Genomic DNA, 16988 nt, shown 5'->3' with positions numbered 1-16988 from the left:
TTCAAAACAAAATATCGAGGGTTTCTTTTCCCCTCCTGATTGCATGCTTAATTTGCCTTTGCTTTTCTGCTCTGTTAAGAAGGGAAATACTTCACAGTCCAGACAGTGAAGCAACTTCACAGCATTTTTAGTTTATTCTGGAAACTTGAGTAAGAAGCAACTGTATGAAGGCTTTGTATGTATTTGGCAACTGACTATTTAAGGCTAAGTGTAAGGGGTTAAACTTTATCTCTTTGAAGTCAGTGGGACAAATTCCCGTTGAACTAAGGCAGGAGGAACGTTCCTCAAATGCAAAAATGCCTCTGCGTTTTACCAAAACATTAGTAGTAACAGTTACATACTTTAAAAAAAAAACAAACAAAAAAACCCAAACAACTCTTGAAAAAATAGGCAACAAAGTTAAAACTGGCAAGAGGAATCTTCACCCAGTCTTTTAAATTGCACGTTAATAGGTTGTTTTTGTTGTGAAAACAGCACACACCTTTCCTGCAGGCAATCATCGCTTACGTCGTTTCACGGGTGTTAACAGCTCCGGTATTTGTTACTGCGGTAATATTATTAACGTTTTTATTTCCACAACTACTCTTCATACCTTCCTAGCATCTGGGTAATCTGGCAGACTAGGTTACGCATCATCATCTTTATCCTTACCATTTTTTTCCCCAGAGTAATTGTGCATGCCTTCACTAGAAGGGAACCAACTATGATTAAGAATGGTTTCATGACACAGTTAAACCTACAAAGGTCAGCAGTGCTCAGGAGACAACACTGCTCTAAGGGAAGCCTGGGGAGCGCCCTGTCCGCGCCTCACAGGATGGCGCCCGGCGGCCGCGGGCCCTCCCCAGCGCCCCGCCACCTGAGGAAACTCAGCCGGACACCACCTCGAGGAGGAAAACCCTCCCGCTGCCATACGGGCACCCACTGGAGCTGGCCGGGGTCCATGCCGCTGCGCCACGGTACAACCCCCCCCGCCACCGCGGGCAGCCTCTCCCCTTCCCACAACCCCGCGCGGCAGCAGCCGCCTGCCGGCCCGGCGGGCCCCCCCGCTCATCCATCGCTCGGCCGCTCGGCTGCTTCCCCCTCGCCGCCTGTTGCTAGGCGGGCCCGCACGCTGCTGCCGTGGTTTCCTGCCCGCTTGGAGGCGGCCGGTGGCGGCGGGACGCGGCATCCTGCCCGTCCCCGCCATGGAGGGTGACAAGGTGAGGGGCCGCTGCGCTGAAGGGGAACCGGGCGAGCTTGGCAGCGCCGCCCGGGCCTGACGCCTGCGGACATCGCGCCGGGGGCCGCGTCCCTGCCCCGCCGCGTCGGGAGGGCCCTGAGGCGGCACGGGGGGCGGTGGCAGTGGGGCACGACCGCCGCCCGGCCCGGGCTGCTCTGCGAGGCCTCCCCCGACCCCTGACGCCCTGGGTTCCTGGGCGCCTGCCAGAGCCGTCCCCTCACCCGCCCGCCGCCCGTGTTCCTTGGCGTTTACCCAGCCCATATGCGGGGGCAAGGCCGGGAGCGGCCCGGGGTTCCTTCTGCCGGCCCGGGGGCCCCCCTGGGCAATCCCAGGCCCCTTGTTCTGTCAGGGCGCCGGTGAAACCCACCGAGTAGCGGCTGTAAGGAAGTCAGTCCTCATGTCTCTACAGCAGAAGGATGAGGCTGCACCAGCCACAGGTCTTTCTGCAGAAGATGATAGGTGATTTATGAAAATAGCCAAAGCTGTTAATATTTCAGACTGTAGGTGAAATATATTTACTAATTGATACTCCTGTAACCGCTAATTGTTGGGCTTTAGGTCTTTGGGAACCCATGTAACTATTGTGTAATGGTTTTAAATTATGAAAAAGAACCATTACACAATAGTTATGTGGGTTCCTAAAGACCTAAAGCTTCTAGAGCTCCAAAATAAAGGAAACGGAACCACATAGACATGCTAACATCAATTATTGTGTTACATATTCATTTGGACAAGCAGAAGTATTGGATCACTTTTATTACTGTTGTGTGGATCTGGTTTTCACAGCTAATCAATTTGTGGTCTTGTTGAATAGAACATGGAGTAGGAAATAGAGTGGTTGGGCAGGATATGTGAAGGAGTATGTTAGGACCACTCTAAAAATTTTTAATTCAGATACCATTTCACTAACTGTGGTACATGAATAAACTCTTCACTGAAAAGAGGTGAGTTAGTGAATTGTGATGGGGCTTTGATCTAAAATTTTTCAGGTGCGTTGATATAAGACTGCCAAAGACCCAAAGGCAGTCATACTAACAGCCACACTGTATGAGAGGCCTCCTTTTGCTGTTTCTAATTCTCTTAAACCAAGTCTATCACTTGTGCTGCTTACCTGTTTGAGGGCTTCCAAACAGGCAACTCTTACTGGAAATAAAAAAAGACAAATATTTATATGTAAACAATAAAGTACTTTGGCTTAAAAACTACAGAAACTTCTCTTACTGTTTTTCTACATCTGTTTCTTTAGAATCATAGTTAACCAAGTTCTTAACTTGGTTAAAACCAAAACATTAAGTTCTGAAAACCTCCAATCTTTCTAGTTGTGAGTGAATAAACCCCTTTTGATCTGTCATGAAGAGTTTATCTGAAGATCTTTTGTTCCACTAACTTAATAAAACAGCATACTTACTGTTTAGTTTAAAGGACAGATTCCTAAATGTTAAAAATTTTCATAGCACTTTTTGAGTTTAGTAAATCTGTGGCATTTTGTGTCAGCTGATAAGCTCCCCGTGCTCTTGAGTGGATGAATTAAGTTAAACCCCAGTGTGGTTTAAATAACTAATCTTAATCTGGATTTAAGTGAGTATGTAAGGACTTCTAAATTAGCAGACAGGTGAGAAACTTCAATAAATTTTTTAGGAGTTCTAAATTAGCAGACAGGTGAGAAACTTCAATAAAATTTTTTAAGTTTGTTTAAGCATTTTTTGTGTGGACTGATTTCTTACAGAGGGACGGTGGTCTTAAGGTATTGAGTTTGTTTAAGCTTTATAAAAGATCTCTCTTTTTTTAATTTGTTAGTTTGTTAATCTCCTGCAAAAGCAGAGACTTAAGTGGAAAAACATCATGTATAAAACCAGCAGATTCTAGTGAGGTGAAAACCGCAGACCCCAGAAAACTGGCAGGTGCACCTTTTTGGGCACCAGAGAATCATCTCTACATGTTGGCTGCATGCTTTTTGCCTCAGTTTTGAAATAAATCTCAGACTACCGTAGCTAGTACTGTCTATTGGTTATGCTGGATTTAGGCTATTAATATAATTAATATTCTGTCTGTCTTTGCTGATATGTACCTAAATACTGTCTAAAACCAAAACATAATCATATATCTATTAGGAATATTAAATAGGTTTCTATTTGAGACTATAATACAGCATTCTGTTCTTTTCCCATCCGTATCTATCCTTCCATCTTACCCTCACACAAGTTCTGCTGAGTTTCTTAGGCTGTGTTAAAGCTTTACGCAAGAAAATGATCTTTGATTTTACTTTCTCATCTGGCATTCTGCAGCAGTAAATATTTGTGCTTTTTTGTCTTACTTAAAGATGAGAAGAAAGGGCACTTCATTTTTGTTGCAAAAGCTGCCTTCTTGGTACTTCTGATTGACTTTGGATGAAGTTTACCAGTCCACTACAATCTTCTGTAAGATCTAATTTTGAAAAGACAATTTTTTCATGTAGAATAATTAAGAAAATATGCTGCTAAAATGCTGCTTCCATAGAATGAATTAAAAAAAAAATATGGGCACCATATGTTTTATTTTCTTCCACCAGTGCAGCTCATCGTTCAATTATTTATGGGTGATTATGTTGTTAATCTTTAGTCATCAAGTCTAAATTTGCAAATAAGTATAGCCTGGTCATGTCACTTTGAATATAGTCATCATCCTTCAGTGAACTAGTTAAAAATGTTCCATAGATTAAAATTCCTCATTTACTTTAGTGATCTCAAAAAATACAATTTTTTTTAGTCTAATCTTTTGGCAGCAGCCAAGCAGTTAAGGGCAATAACTCTGCACATGCGAAAGCAGAAATATAACCTATTTAACTAGGGAGAAGTCTAGTGAAACAATCTCCATTTTTTCATACCCAAAAAGATATTTTCATTATCTTTTAACTTTTTTCTTCAGTGCTACATACAAATATTTCATATAGCAGTCAGCTTACACATGTTGTCTGAACCATTGTAGAATATTAACTGACAGCTGATTGAAAAATAGTGCCAGCATCTTTTGAGATGCATGCAATTACTAAGCCAGAAGCTTCCTTAGTTCACTTGAAATGCACAGTAATCTATTTTTAACTTTTAGTGTTTAAAAGCCTAACAGAATTGTGCTGTAGCCTAACAAAATTGTGCTGTGGCTATGTCAGATCCGTACTGCTTAAAAAAAAAAATACTACATTTGTCATGGTATTTTTAGATTCACTGCCAGTGTTATTTATCCCTTGAAATTGTTCTTACGGATGAGTCTGATGTGACTCAAATGACGTGTCTACGGGGAAAATACTGTATTTCCTGTTTGCCGTGTGGATGGGTTCTGGGAGTGGTTCTGCAGAAAAAGGATCTAGGGGTCCTGGTGGACAGAAACATCAGTGTGCTCTTCAGGTGGTTATGGCTAACCACATACCGCTTACATGTATCATGAAGACTGTAGCTGCAGGCGTAGGGAAGACTGTTCTCCTTTCCTCAGCACTTGTGAGGCCTTGTCTGCAGTACTATGTCTGGTGTTAAGGCCCCCAAGTACTAAAAAGATTCTGGATTGAGGCCCTGAGATGGCTGTGGGGCTGGTGCCCTGATGTATTGGGAGGAAGGCTAAGGAGCTGTTCAGGCTAGAGAAAACAGAGGGGATCGAACTGCTGACTTCCAGCATCTAAAGAGGACGTGTGGAAAAGGTGGAGCCACACTCCTTGAGAAGTACAGTGAAAGTACAGAAGGTAGCGGCCCTATCAGCAAGTGAGATGATGAGTTAGTATAAGGAAAGTGTTTTTAATTCATTGGGAGTGGTCAAACCCAGGAACCAGGTTGGCCAGAAAACCTCCAACCTCAGAGATACTAAAAACCTCACCTATGTAAGTCTTGGACCAGAACTTTGGAGCTGAATCTAATAGAGCCAGGAGGCTGAACCTAATGACATTGATACATTGATTACTTTCCAAAAGTGGCCTGACTCTGTGTACCCATTTGTTCTATCACTGGAAGACCAATTTTAAGTCTTTCTTGAAGGAACACATTGTTATCTACCGGAGGCACTGACCTCAAAATTGCTTGCCATGTGTGTACAGAGCTGGATAACCCAGCAGAAGTCTGAGCTTCAGGCCTCCTTCAGGTCCAGTCAGATCAGGTATGCTGTAAGCATATTAGGGCAAAATCAAATTCATGTTTACATTGCAAAATCCAGTGGTACTTGCCATATATACACACCTTGATGCTTTCCTTTGGAAAACTATTTGTTTTTAAATTATTTGCTTCTCTGCAAATTGATTACTCTGTTTTTTTCTGTTCTAGAGAAGAACCAAAGAAGATACTTGGAAGTCAGAAGAACTTAGGAAACATCTTAGGGTGACTTTACGTTATTTCTGCTAGTTTTAATGTTAAGTTACATTATAGCAGTGGTATTTATTGATGGTCTAGACATACAGGGCTGTTTGTTCTACTAGCAACTCTGCCTTGTGGGATCTACAGTAGCTCTTTAAGGCTTTTTGGTACACCAGACACTTTAAATCTGCATCGTTGAATATAAACAGTACAGATCTTTAATGTCTACCTGCTAACTTTGTTGCCACAGCTCTGGAATCTGTCTAGTCCAAAGGTGTTGAGAGGCTGGCCTGCTCAACTGTTCCTAGCTATACAAATCACATAAGATTACTCAACAGATTTCTTAGTTAGGTAAATGAAAAAAATGCCATTGTTATGGTAATAACACAGCACGCAATGGGGTCTGATTTGCTGGCTGCCCAAATCCAAGTTGCAGCTTTGCTTTATCTATGCTTACCCACTTTCCTACATGAATATTATGTATTGTATTTGTTATCATCATCTTATCATGATTGTCATGTGCTTTTCTACTGGTTAATTACTTTATCTGCTGGTCAAATAGACGTTCAGGCTCCAGTCAGTTACACCATTGATATTCATACTAGTTTTGTGCTATATTTTTTAAAATGCTGTTTTCCAATACATATCTTCTTTTCTATGTATTGTGCAGATCTTCATTAGTCCTTTGGTAAGCTGAAACATCCTACTTGTTAATCTGTTACATGGCTTTCTATCAATTACATTTCAAAGCTCCCCATTATTTCAGTGCCAGTATAAGTACTTTGTATTTTGTAGACATTCAGTAACATTTCCACTACTTCCATGTAGACTAAAGCAAACAAATTTGAGTTGAAATGCTTTAGTTCCAACAGAACTGGTGAAGTTGGACTTTCATTTCTGTGGCAGTGAAACAGATGGATAAAGTTTAATTCACTTTACTCACTGACTAATCAAAACAAGTTCTGTTTGTTCTGCATTGAGAAAATAGCTGAAATCATGGATGTAGTGAAATCAGTGGGAGTTGTGCTACTTGCTTCAGGAAGGTTAAAATATGAATTTTTATGACTTTAGAAAAATATATCAATAGTTGCATTGTCGAGGGATCTAGGCCAAAAACTTTCTTGCACAGTTTTTATATGCTACTTTCTGTTGAAGTAAAAGCTCATCTTCTATTCTAAAGGCAGCTGCAGGATGCCCAGTTATCTATCATGTTGTTTATATCTGCAATGTATTTTACAAGATGGCAAAGTTTCTGTCTACATGAGTTAACATCTTTAAGATGCTTAGTTAATTTTTCAACATAGCTCTAAGCAGAATGCACAGTTCCACAGTAAATTTTCTTTTTTTACCAAATTATCTTCAAATACATAGAAAATACACTTTGTTATTTATTTCATTTATTATTTTTTTAAAAAATAAGTACAGACATAATGTTCATAATTTTACAAAGTAAGCCTAGAAATATATAAGCATTTTAATACAATTTGGGAAATTAAATTCACAGTTAGCAAGCCATTAACTTTTTTTTTATATGAATATACTGTATCAAAATAGATTGCTGAATTATAAGGTGTTAATTTTTTTTAAATGTTTATTTCAGGCATCACAACCAGATAGTCAAAATGAAGACCAAAAACACAGAGAAAAGAAACTACAGAAAGAGAACTCTATTCATGGCACAGACACTCATAAACACGAGCACAAAGACAGAGGGAAGAGCAAGGAAAGAAAGCGAGAGAGAGATGTATTTAAATCTGGTGAAAGAGACAGGGACAAAATGAGAGAGAGAGAAAGGGGGAAAGAGCACCAGAGAGGAGGAGACCAAGAGGGGTACAAAGATAAGCTTCAAGAGTCAAGTTTGGAGAAGGAAAGATACAGCGTATCAAAAGACAAAGACAGGGAAAGGGATAGAGAACGAGACAAAAAGCATAAAAGACATGAGATAAAGCAACTAGATACACAAAATAATCTAAAATCATTTGAAGGAAGAGGTAAAGAACATCACAGAAGAAGAGAAAGCAGGCATCATTTGGGTAGGTTACTTTGGGTTGCTGTTGTACTTTGATATATTTGATATTTAGAAATACTCTGAAACCATACCCCATCTGTACAGAGAAAATAAAGACAGGCAGGTGTGAGTAACTACTGAAATATATATCTTCATGAAATCTTCTGGTAACCTAGTTTTGCTTTGGTGCTTGTTTCCGTTCCTCTGAAGAGAGGGTGAATGTCACTGGTTTTGCTGGTCAGTCATCTTGAAGAGAGTAAATACCTTCCTGCCTAGACATTCTCTACTGCGCGATGCACTTGAATTTCCAAGTTGTATGGTAATGGCTGAACTTAGCATGTGTCATTACTCTTACCATTACACAAACAATTGAGAACAGAGGGATTCATTAGGAAAGAAAAAGGTGCAACCAGCGTTGGAGAGAGAATTTCAACAGAATATTAAGTTCTTTTTAGAAAGCTCTTATTTTAGAAAACCCGTATTTTCTACATGCTAGTGTTAATTATGTACAGAGTTTGAGTATAATAAAACTTGTTCATTAATTTATACGTATGTTTTCTAGAGGAAGAGAAAACAAGAAGTGAAGATCAAGAAAGAAGACATACAGAAAAGAAGGTAAAGGAAGGGCAAGGAAGGAAGTGTTTCATAATGGAATAAGATAAAATTGTGTAATGAAGAAACTGGATCAGTCTCCTATTCCCAAGAAAACAAGATGTGTATATAGTAAGGTCATAACAAGTATACAAAACACAACAAAATATATCCAACCATTCTATTTTAAGGAGATACTTCTTTTTTTTTTTTAAAGTAAGAGGTAAAATCATATTTACATAACATATAGTGCTTTATTTTTGTACAGCTACATAAAAGTTTTCCATTTATGCCATTATTACAAGGATATTGGCAAGTATACGTCCTATTTTATGTTAGACCACCTGGTAAACAAAGAATTAAATTTTTGTGTGAAGAATACATAATCCAAAGACTTTTCTCTAGCAAAGTATGCGATGTCCCAGAAGAAATATCAGAATCTCAACTGATAGGATAATTTGAAAGTTGCCATTGTAGGAGAGTTTTTAAAAAATACCTGAAAGATCCACGTGGCAGAAAGAGATTAGGTACTTATGGCCAACAATGGATAAATCTGTGAAGATAAAACAGTCTTGGAGAACTCTTTAACTCTTTAATGTTATTTTTCTCTTTCTAGGATAATGATACCAAAAAGAGCATTGACAAAATTTTAGCCTACAAAGCTGAAGAAGCTGAACGTGTACACAAGTTACAGAAAGATCGAGAGTTGGATAAAGAGGGAGAAAGAAGACACAGAGAAAAAAAAGAACATTCTGTTAGACCAGGAAAAGAGAGGCTTTCAAAAGACAGAAGTCATAAACGTTACGAAAAGGAAGAGGAAGAAAAACTAATAACAAAGAGATCTAAAGAGCGATCTTCCCTTGGAGACAGAGAAGGGCAACCAGCAGAAGCTAATGAAAGAGTAAAAAGTAGAGAAAATGAAAGAAAGAAGCGTGATCTAATGGTTAGTTTTGTTAAGTCTTCAAAACATTACCTTATAACTTACTTTATTTATTGATACATAGTCATTAATAAGGTGAATAATAAAAATACTAGGATTTTAAGACAACACTTTCTTAAATTTGAGGGTAAAGTGGTAGATTAAAATACTACACCTGCATTTAAGTATCGTAACCCACAGCTGATTCCTTCTGTGAAATTTAAACTAGAAACTTGTCTATATGTTAGAAATGTCTTTTATTCATACAATTCTTTATTGCTATGACTTTTGAAATTTTGACTAACACTTTGAAGTGGAGATGACATTAGGCTGGAGGTCTATTAAAATGTATTGGTTGCCTTTATTGGAAAAAAATATTATTTTAATAGAAGCTGGTTTGGGTGTCGCCTACAAAGAGAGCATGGATATCTAACTGAGAAGCAGGCATGTGAGTGTAGTTCCCTTATATTTATGGGTTTTGGCTGTACTTCTGAAGCCATGTTCCTAACACAGAGCATGATGTTCCATCCTAGAAACTTGATTAGAACTTTGAATTTTTAACTGGTTTTTATAATGCAAGTACTCATTCTACCAGAATGAGAGAAGAAATGTAATTTGTAACTCTTAAAATCAGGTAAGTTTTATGGAACATAGAGCCATTCAGATGGTCTGGGGTAGTTTCTTCTGCTGCCTAAGGAGTGAAGATCTACATGTTTCTCAAATAAAAGTTCAGAAATACTTTTTCAGTGAAAATACTGGGCACCTTCAGTGTAGAAGTCCACTGCAAGTGATTGCTGTAACTGATTTTGTGCAGCAGAATTCAAAAGTCTTTCAGGAGCTTACTCAAGGTTTGACTTCCTTGGAAATTAACTGAAGTAGCTGTTACAGAACATACGCACTGATGCTGATGCTTCTTTCTCAGAGTTACGTTTGTTTTTCTGATGTTCATGGATAAAGAAAAGCACCTTTATCTTAAACAATCTATTGAATACATTTCCAGACTTAGCCAAACCTTCATACTACAGAATTTAAGAGTCAAGTCCCTATACTGGAGACTAAAAGCACCTGACAATGTTCTCTCTCCCTAGGTCCAACTGGTATAAACTGTTACAGTCCATACTGTGAAAATACCATTCTTTGAAACAGGCTGGCCACAGCCTACTGAGGTCAGCCCTTAGTTCCAATCATTTTTTCAGCCATACCTAGGGTTTTTTTAGGAAAGTACTCTGTGCTCACAATTTATGCAGTATACACTGGGCCCAAAGCATTTTTTAACCTTTTTTACTAATATGGTAATGTGAAGGTATCCTATAAAAAAGCTGGAATTTACTCTGGTAAAGCATTGTAAGATTTTGTGAGCAAAGGAGAAGTCTCAAGATCCCTTCTTGTTTCCTTTCTGAAATGCACTGCAGAAGGGGATTGTAGCCAAACTTCACTCCCGGGTATTTAATATTTTCAGAAGAAAATAAACACCCATAAAAGATACACAGTGTATCTTTTATGGGTGTTTATCTTTTATGGGTGTTTATTTTCTTTGCTTATTATATTTGTAAGGAGATTATTCTCATTTTAGTTCATACAGAGAACTTCTTACAAGGAATTCCTTACAAGGAATGACTGATACAAAAATAGTATGTCATTGAAATAATTGATTAGAAACCTTTCTTACTGTTTAATATTGCTGCTAATACAGGTTCATATACATATTTCCTCCCAGAATTTCTGACACATGACTGTCATGACTTCTTTTACAGAACAGTGAATACAAAAAAGAGGAGGGGATTCAAGAAGTAGTGAGCCATCAGCATGTAAGGTAAATTCAGAGCTTTAAAATAAGTATATACTGTATGGTAGTTACTAAGATTCAGTCACCACCAAAACAATAAGCATGAATTGTTGATCTCAAATATCTAGGGTGAATATGTTTTTTTTCATAGGCCCTTTGTGTTTTGTCTCTAAGAGGATTCATATGAAAATTATGTGTTGGTATTCATTTGTTTTTCTATGTCAGGATAATAAGATACTTTGCAGTCCTTGCAAACTACATATATATTAATCTGGATATATAGTTTGGGATGCAGAAATGCTGTATGTACCACCTGGAAATTCACTAAGCAGTCATGTGGACACACGTAAGGTTCATGATGAGCTACATAGGACTCTCTTATATTGCTTATTTTAATTTTAGTACCTCTACTTAGTTTCTACCCTGGATGGTCTTTAAAACATTAGATATATATAGCAAGTTTACTGTTATATGTCAAAGTGAAAGGTCCAGCTAATTCTCAGTAGGATCAGTAAAATTTAAGGATTATATTTCTAAGTTTTATTACTAGCAAATATAAAATCTTACAGAAGATCTCCATATATTATAGTTCTTTTTCCATTCTTCAGTGCTTTAGCTATGTGAAATTCCTATGCAGCTTTCTGAAGTGTAACTCTCAGAGTATGTTGTCAGTCATGATTCTTATTTGTAAACCCTCATTTAGCTTCCTAGCTAAAGCTAAATAGAAGACTGGCATGCTGGCTACTGGGCACACTGGCAGAGATAAAGTCACTACCACTATTGGCGAAATATTACTACTGTTTCTTAAGCATGGGACAGATCACTTTAGTCATAGTGATTTGGTCTTCGTGGAAGTGTATTTCTGTACAAAGGAAAAAAAATATTTCAGAATATGTATGTTGAGATTCTTTCTAGCAGCTGCATTTAACTGTGTCAAGCAGTGCCAAATACACAGGTTATATTTTGAAGCTGTTGTTGATGGGGTGTTGTGGGGGAGTCATTGCTTGTACATAGCTGGGAAAAAGGAATTAGCCATTTCTCAATGGCAAGGAAGGCAATATGGGTTATTGGGATATCACAAAACTGGTTCAGCATCAAGCACTGTCAATGTTGAATCATTCTGATTTGTTATGAGAGGATGCAGCCATATTTTTGCTTTTATTGTTGCCTTTTCTTATGTTCATCAGTCCCAACGGCAGTATAAATGAATACCCTCTTACCTGAAAAGTAGAACATTCTCTTCTTGAAGTCTGATACTCTACTTAGAAAATAATTAAGTAGATTGTTAAGGAGCAGAGGTTTTTTATTTTCTCCTGCTGTCTGACCCTGATTTATTGTCCTCATAAATAAAACCCCTGAATGAAAAACCAGGTTTGAATGTCAGTCTATGATTTATAGCTTTAGAGCGCATTACAGCAGCCTGATCTTGATCTCCAGTTTGCTGTAGATATTAATACAACTAATGGGTATGTGGGTTAAATAGTTTTTTTTCCATTTTCCTTTTTCTTCTGTTTTGATGCAATTATAGGCATTAAATTTGGACAAGGTTTTTTGCAGTTCTTAGCTGATTAATCACTTGGCTGTTTCATTATCATTTTGTATCATAAATGTAGATCTATAAAAGTATTTGTAGAAATATTTCTGTTTATTGGAAATTTTCAACTATTTTTTCCTTTTCAGGAAAAAAGAGCTGTTTTTTTTAAAAAAACAAACAACCCCCCCCAGAAAACAAAACCAAACCAAAACTAATGCTTCCTTCTGAGTTAACCAATAAAGTTGATGTTCTCTTCTTCAACAGGACTGCAAAAGATAAAGGAAAACTCATTGAAAAAGAGGAAAGGGACACAAAACAAGAGGTAAAACTATTTGGTTTTGGAACTTGGAATGTTGTGTTAATTTCTTGGGATTAATTACAATATGTATTTCAATATAATGCATTCTAAGATAAAATAAGATGTACGTGTATTGGTCTTCAGGTATCTCCTGACCTTTTTTTCTGGATACAGCATTAGAAAATGGATTTATTCTCTATAAATTCGCTAAGAATTGAAGGTAGCCATCTATTCAACTGTACTTCAATATTGTCTGTGCTTGAAAAAATAATTCTCAGTAAGTGGGAAGAGTTTATAAATGTAATGCAAATAAACTACACATACCTAAAGTATATTATTTCTTTATATAAACATCTGATATAGGCAAATAATATGTAGTGTAAGCTGAGTAAATGCAGCTAGCAATGTAGTTCATATATGTCTCTTAAAACAGCTGCTGTAAGAAAGAGGGAAGTATTGTAGTATGTTTAAATGGACAGATGCAGACAGAACCAAGTTTTCAGCAAGTCTGAAGTGCAGGCTATATAGACTTGGGTTGATGTGGACCAGTCGGTGCAGATACAGTCTAACTTTACCATAAAAACTTTTAAAATATTTTGTCATATTTTCAGCTGTTCATAACCATCCCCCAAAATCCAAATTCTGTTTTGGAATGTTGTAGGATTATGGTCCTGATCTAGGAAAAAGCAGTAATACCTACGAAGACATCCTTTTCCATAGCCTCATGTTATGAGCAGCCACATACCTTTCACATATGTATCTTTCAAAACCATACTAACTTCTTTTAAAACCTGGCTGTTTTCATACCAGAAGTACTTCTCTTTCAACTTTTAATTTTAATTTCCAGTATGCTTCCATTATTCTTGCTTTAGTGCTAGCATTTAGCTCAAATACTTTTTTAGGGTTTTCTTCCCCTAATGAGCTTATGCAAAGCACGTTTGTCTCTTCTCTGGCTTAGTTTTGCTGACCTATACAAGCCACATTCTTTATTCCTGTCATCATTCTAGCAGCTCTCTCTTTCTCTGTTTCAATTGGCATTAATTTTTATTTTTTTTATATGGATGACCAGAGTTGAACACAGTACTGAATGCGAATTTTCATCAGCACCTCATGACATAAATATTTATATGTTCCTGAGCGAAGTAGCTTCCTGACATACTCTTAGATTTAGTCTGCACAGCTCTTACCACTGTGGCCAGCAGTCATCCTGGATCAATTAACATGTTCAAACTGTTCTCTTCCTCTATTGTTTCTAACAGCTGAGGTTCCAGGTAGCAGCTGGCATTGATGCTAATCTGTAAAGCCCAGATTGAGCCCACCTGTAGGTGTGAATTGTCTGTGGTGAGGACCTAAATTTCCTTTGTAGATTTTGGAGAGAAGTAGGCAGTTCAGTCCTTTTATATTTGACCTCCTTTTCCAGTATCTTCTCTGTCTTCGTTAGCTATAGGCAGCAACCAAGGAAGGTGAGATCCCCACTTAAGACCTGACTCAACAGGACTAATTAAATCAAATTCCATGGGTTTGCACTTTATGCTGTTGGATTTCATCATCGATTTGTTACTCCAAATGCCACAGTTATCCAGATATTCCAACATGACTTCTAATCCTGCTTTGTATGGACAATATATTTTCCATATAACCTTTAAAGTAGGAAAATACCAGTGATAGGGTGATTCTGATTTCCTGTGGGAATGTAGGAGGTTCTTACAAGGATGGTATGATTTTGACAACTACTGACAAGTGGAGGGGTTTAGTGTGTAAAAACTACATGTGTAACAGATGTAATGTTAAAAACATTTGTGTGTTATTAATAAAAATGGCAGATCTTTAAGTGTATTCAGAGATGATTACAGTAAGCTAATAAGGACTATAACCATCTTCACGGGTGTATTGCTACATGTGTCTTTGACTAAATGGAATAAGGATTTTAAAAAATTCTCTATGAATTAGTTACTGCTGGGTACCTGCAACCTTGCAGGAAGAACAAATTGGGGAAATTTTGCCCAATTTTGGCCAGTTTTGCTCAGATGACAACCTGACTAATATAATATATTCTTGATCCAAAGATTGATCTGAGGAGTGACAAAAAGCAGCGGCCGGAAAGACTGAAGTACTATAGTCCTAGTTCTAGGAGTCTGATGACTGAAAAGTGAGGTATCTGTAGAAGCTGTTAACTGCTATATAATGTCTGTAATACTTTTGACAGTACTACATTCTGTGAAAACTAAGTGGCTCTAGCTCTTAACAAGTTGTGAAAGGATCAAAAGTGTGTCTCACTTGGTGTTCGACAACCAGCTTGTAAAGGTAGAAGCAGTTAATAGGTGCGCTGTTACGCTGGATATTTTTCATAAAACCTAACATTTATTTCCATTTTGAAATCTGTTGAAATCCCTTGCACGTGTATAATTTAGTGTGTGACTCTGAGGAGTCTGTTGAGGGAAAAGGCTGGCTAAAGACTGAGTAGATTGGTGTGTGTCATTTTAAGCTTAATGTTTGTTCAGGGTACATGTTGGGGCAATTAAATGGCATTATTTTAATCAAGTTCAATAAGCTAGAGAAAGGTAGTTTCTTTCTGAATATTTCAGGAATGCCGTAAATCTTATTCCATGTTAATACAGTAGAAGATGCAATGTTAACAAAATTATTTATGTATAAAAATACCTTATTTTCCTGTTGTATCCATGCCTCTGTTTTCCTGGTTCCAACATGTGCAGGATTTTCAACATGTGCAGTATTTCATTAACAGATTGAGTCCCCCAGTATGCCTTAGGTATAGGGGTAGTTTTGTCTAATCCTCAAAAAAGTAGAACAGTCTTATTTTGTTGTTACACCATTGTAAGAGCTATTGAAATTATAGGCAGCACAGAAGTTTTTGTCTTTCGCAGTAACAGACTGGTGGGAAAACAGTTGTCGTCCCAAGGTAGGGTTGAGTTCTGTTCTGCCTTCCTGTATTATTATTTTAAGTCAATAATTATCACTTGTTAATACACTTTTATTTATATTTCTAAACTGAATTTGTAGTATGTTTGCTTGAAAATGTAGAAATATTGGAGGACAGCTATTCACCTATCTTTATGCTGAGATTTGGCAGATAAAGATATTTTGTAAGATTATTTAACAATTTCATTTGTTTTCTTATTTAGGAAATGAAAGATACACACATCTATAATTCAGACATGGGATTTGATAACTTTTCAGCAAATTACGAAGATGATTTTGAAGTAAGTAAAAACATACAATTGTCCATTTGAAGTAATTCTGAAGTATCAAAGGATGTTACATGGTTTTTACCTACTCTTTTTTTTTTTTTTTTTTTTTGGTGACAGTGACCTTAACTTGGCTAACAGTAGATAATAATAAGTTAAAATGTTATTTAGAAACTCTACTGTATATTTAATCAGTTTTCATCAGGGGTTGGGAACCAACTTTTGGGTTTGAGTTGAAATCTTCACGAGATGCTCCTTCTGTCTTCCTGGATTTCAATTATTTTAATGATTTTCTGTGAAAAATGCTGATTTTTTTAAATAATGGGAGTGAATAATCAATTTCAGGAGAAAAAAAAAAGCCTTATTGTTTTTAATTACAAAAATGCTGTAGGAAAAAAGAATTGACACACAGCAGTCCCTTTATTAATTTGTTTAATTGAACTGTCTTTTAGCTCTCTTTTGTTCACTTTGAAGTTAAGATAGAAGAGTGTGTTGAATGGACTTTCATTGCTGGCTGAGCCAGCTACACCTTTGTTCAGCAAAGCGCAAATTCACCTCCACTTAACGTTAGGAGTGATGTCCGTTGTTGAGCTGTTCGCTATAGTAGTCCTTGCCATTCAGTGGAGAGAAACGGGCGCTTTTAAGACTTGTTCATATCATTTGTGTTAGGGTCATTATTTTAGCATGAGATGAATTATCTTAGTTAAGAGAACTGCTAAAGTATGAGCCTCATGCATGGACTTGCAAACAGGTAGTATGGTAGTTTAGTAAATTTGAGCCTGCTGTTGAAGGACATCTTTGATTAAAACTACCAAATAAACAACTTCATACATTTATGAAGCATTTATGCCACTGAACACTGTCATGTTACTTCTTTAAAGAACACATAATTCACCTAAACATTAGTTTCTACTTTAGGATATTAAAAAAAAAAGAAGATATCTATTTTGGACACTGGAGAACAATGTAGGGTTGTCTTTTCTGGATTAGAATTACATCACAATCAAGACATGCCATTTTCTTTATTTTAAAATTTCTTTCAGTCAGAGGATTTGTAGACGTCTGTATGAGAATTTTTATTTTTGATAGCATTTTATAACTTCTTAAAAAGATCTTG

The 16988-nt window shown here is 37.1% G+C and overlaps 1 protein-coding gene across 2 annotated transcripts in view; it reads left to right on the top strand.

Annotated features, from left to right (window-relative positions):
- The first annotated feature begins 1070 nt into the window (after window positions 1-1070).
- DYNC2I1 (dynein 2 intermediate chain 1) overlaps window positions 1071-16988 on the top strand; it is a 34512-nt gene continuing 18594 nt past the window's right edge. The window contains exons 1-9 of one of the 2 annotated variants that reach the window (XM_056337041.1): window positions 1184-1199; window positions 3540-3636; window positions 5500-5553; window positions 7130-7562; window positions 8100-8152; window positions 8745-9071; window positions 10802-10860; window positions 12632-12689; window positions 15809-15886. In XM_056337041.1, coding sequence (XP_056193016.1) covers window positions 3607-3636; window positions 5500-5553; window positions 7130-7562; window positions 8100-8152; window positions 8745-9071; window positions 10802-10860; window positions 12632-12689; window positions 15809-15886 — 1092 coding nt within the window. In that variant the 5' untranslated portion in view covers window positions 1184-1199; window positions 3540-3606. Of the gene's footprint in view, window positions 1200-3539; window positions 3637-5499; window positions 5554-7129; window positions 7563-8099; window positions 8153-8744; window positions 9072-10801; window positions 10861-12631; window positions 12690-15808; window positions 15887-16988 lie in introns of both variants that reach the window. The other variant, XM_056337042.1, reaches the window with a different exon arrangement.

Source organism: Falco biarmicus, chromosome 4 (assembly GCF_023638135.1).
Source record: "Falco biarmicus isolate bFalBia1 chromosome 4, bFalBia1.pri, whole genome shotgun sequence".
NCBI classification, from domain to species: Eukaryota; Metazoa; Chordata; class Aves; order Falconiformes; family Falconidae; genus Falco; species Falco biarmicus.
Note: the sequence above shows the minus strand (reverse complement) of the source record. Positions and strands in the feature narration are given on the sequence as shown.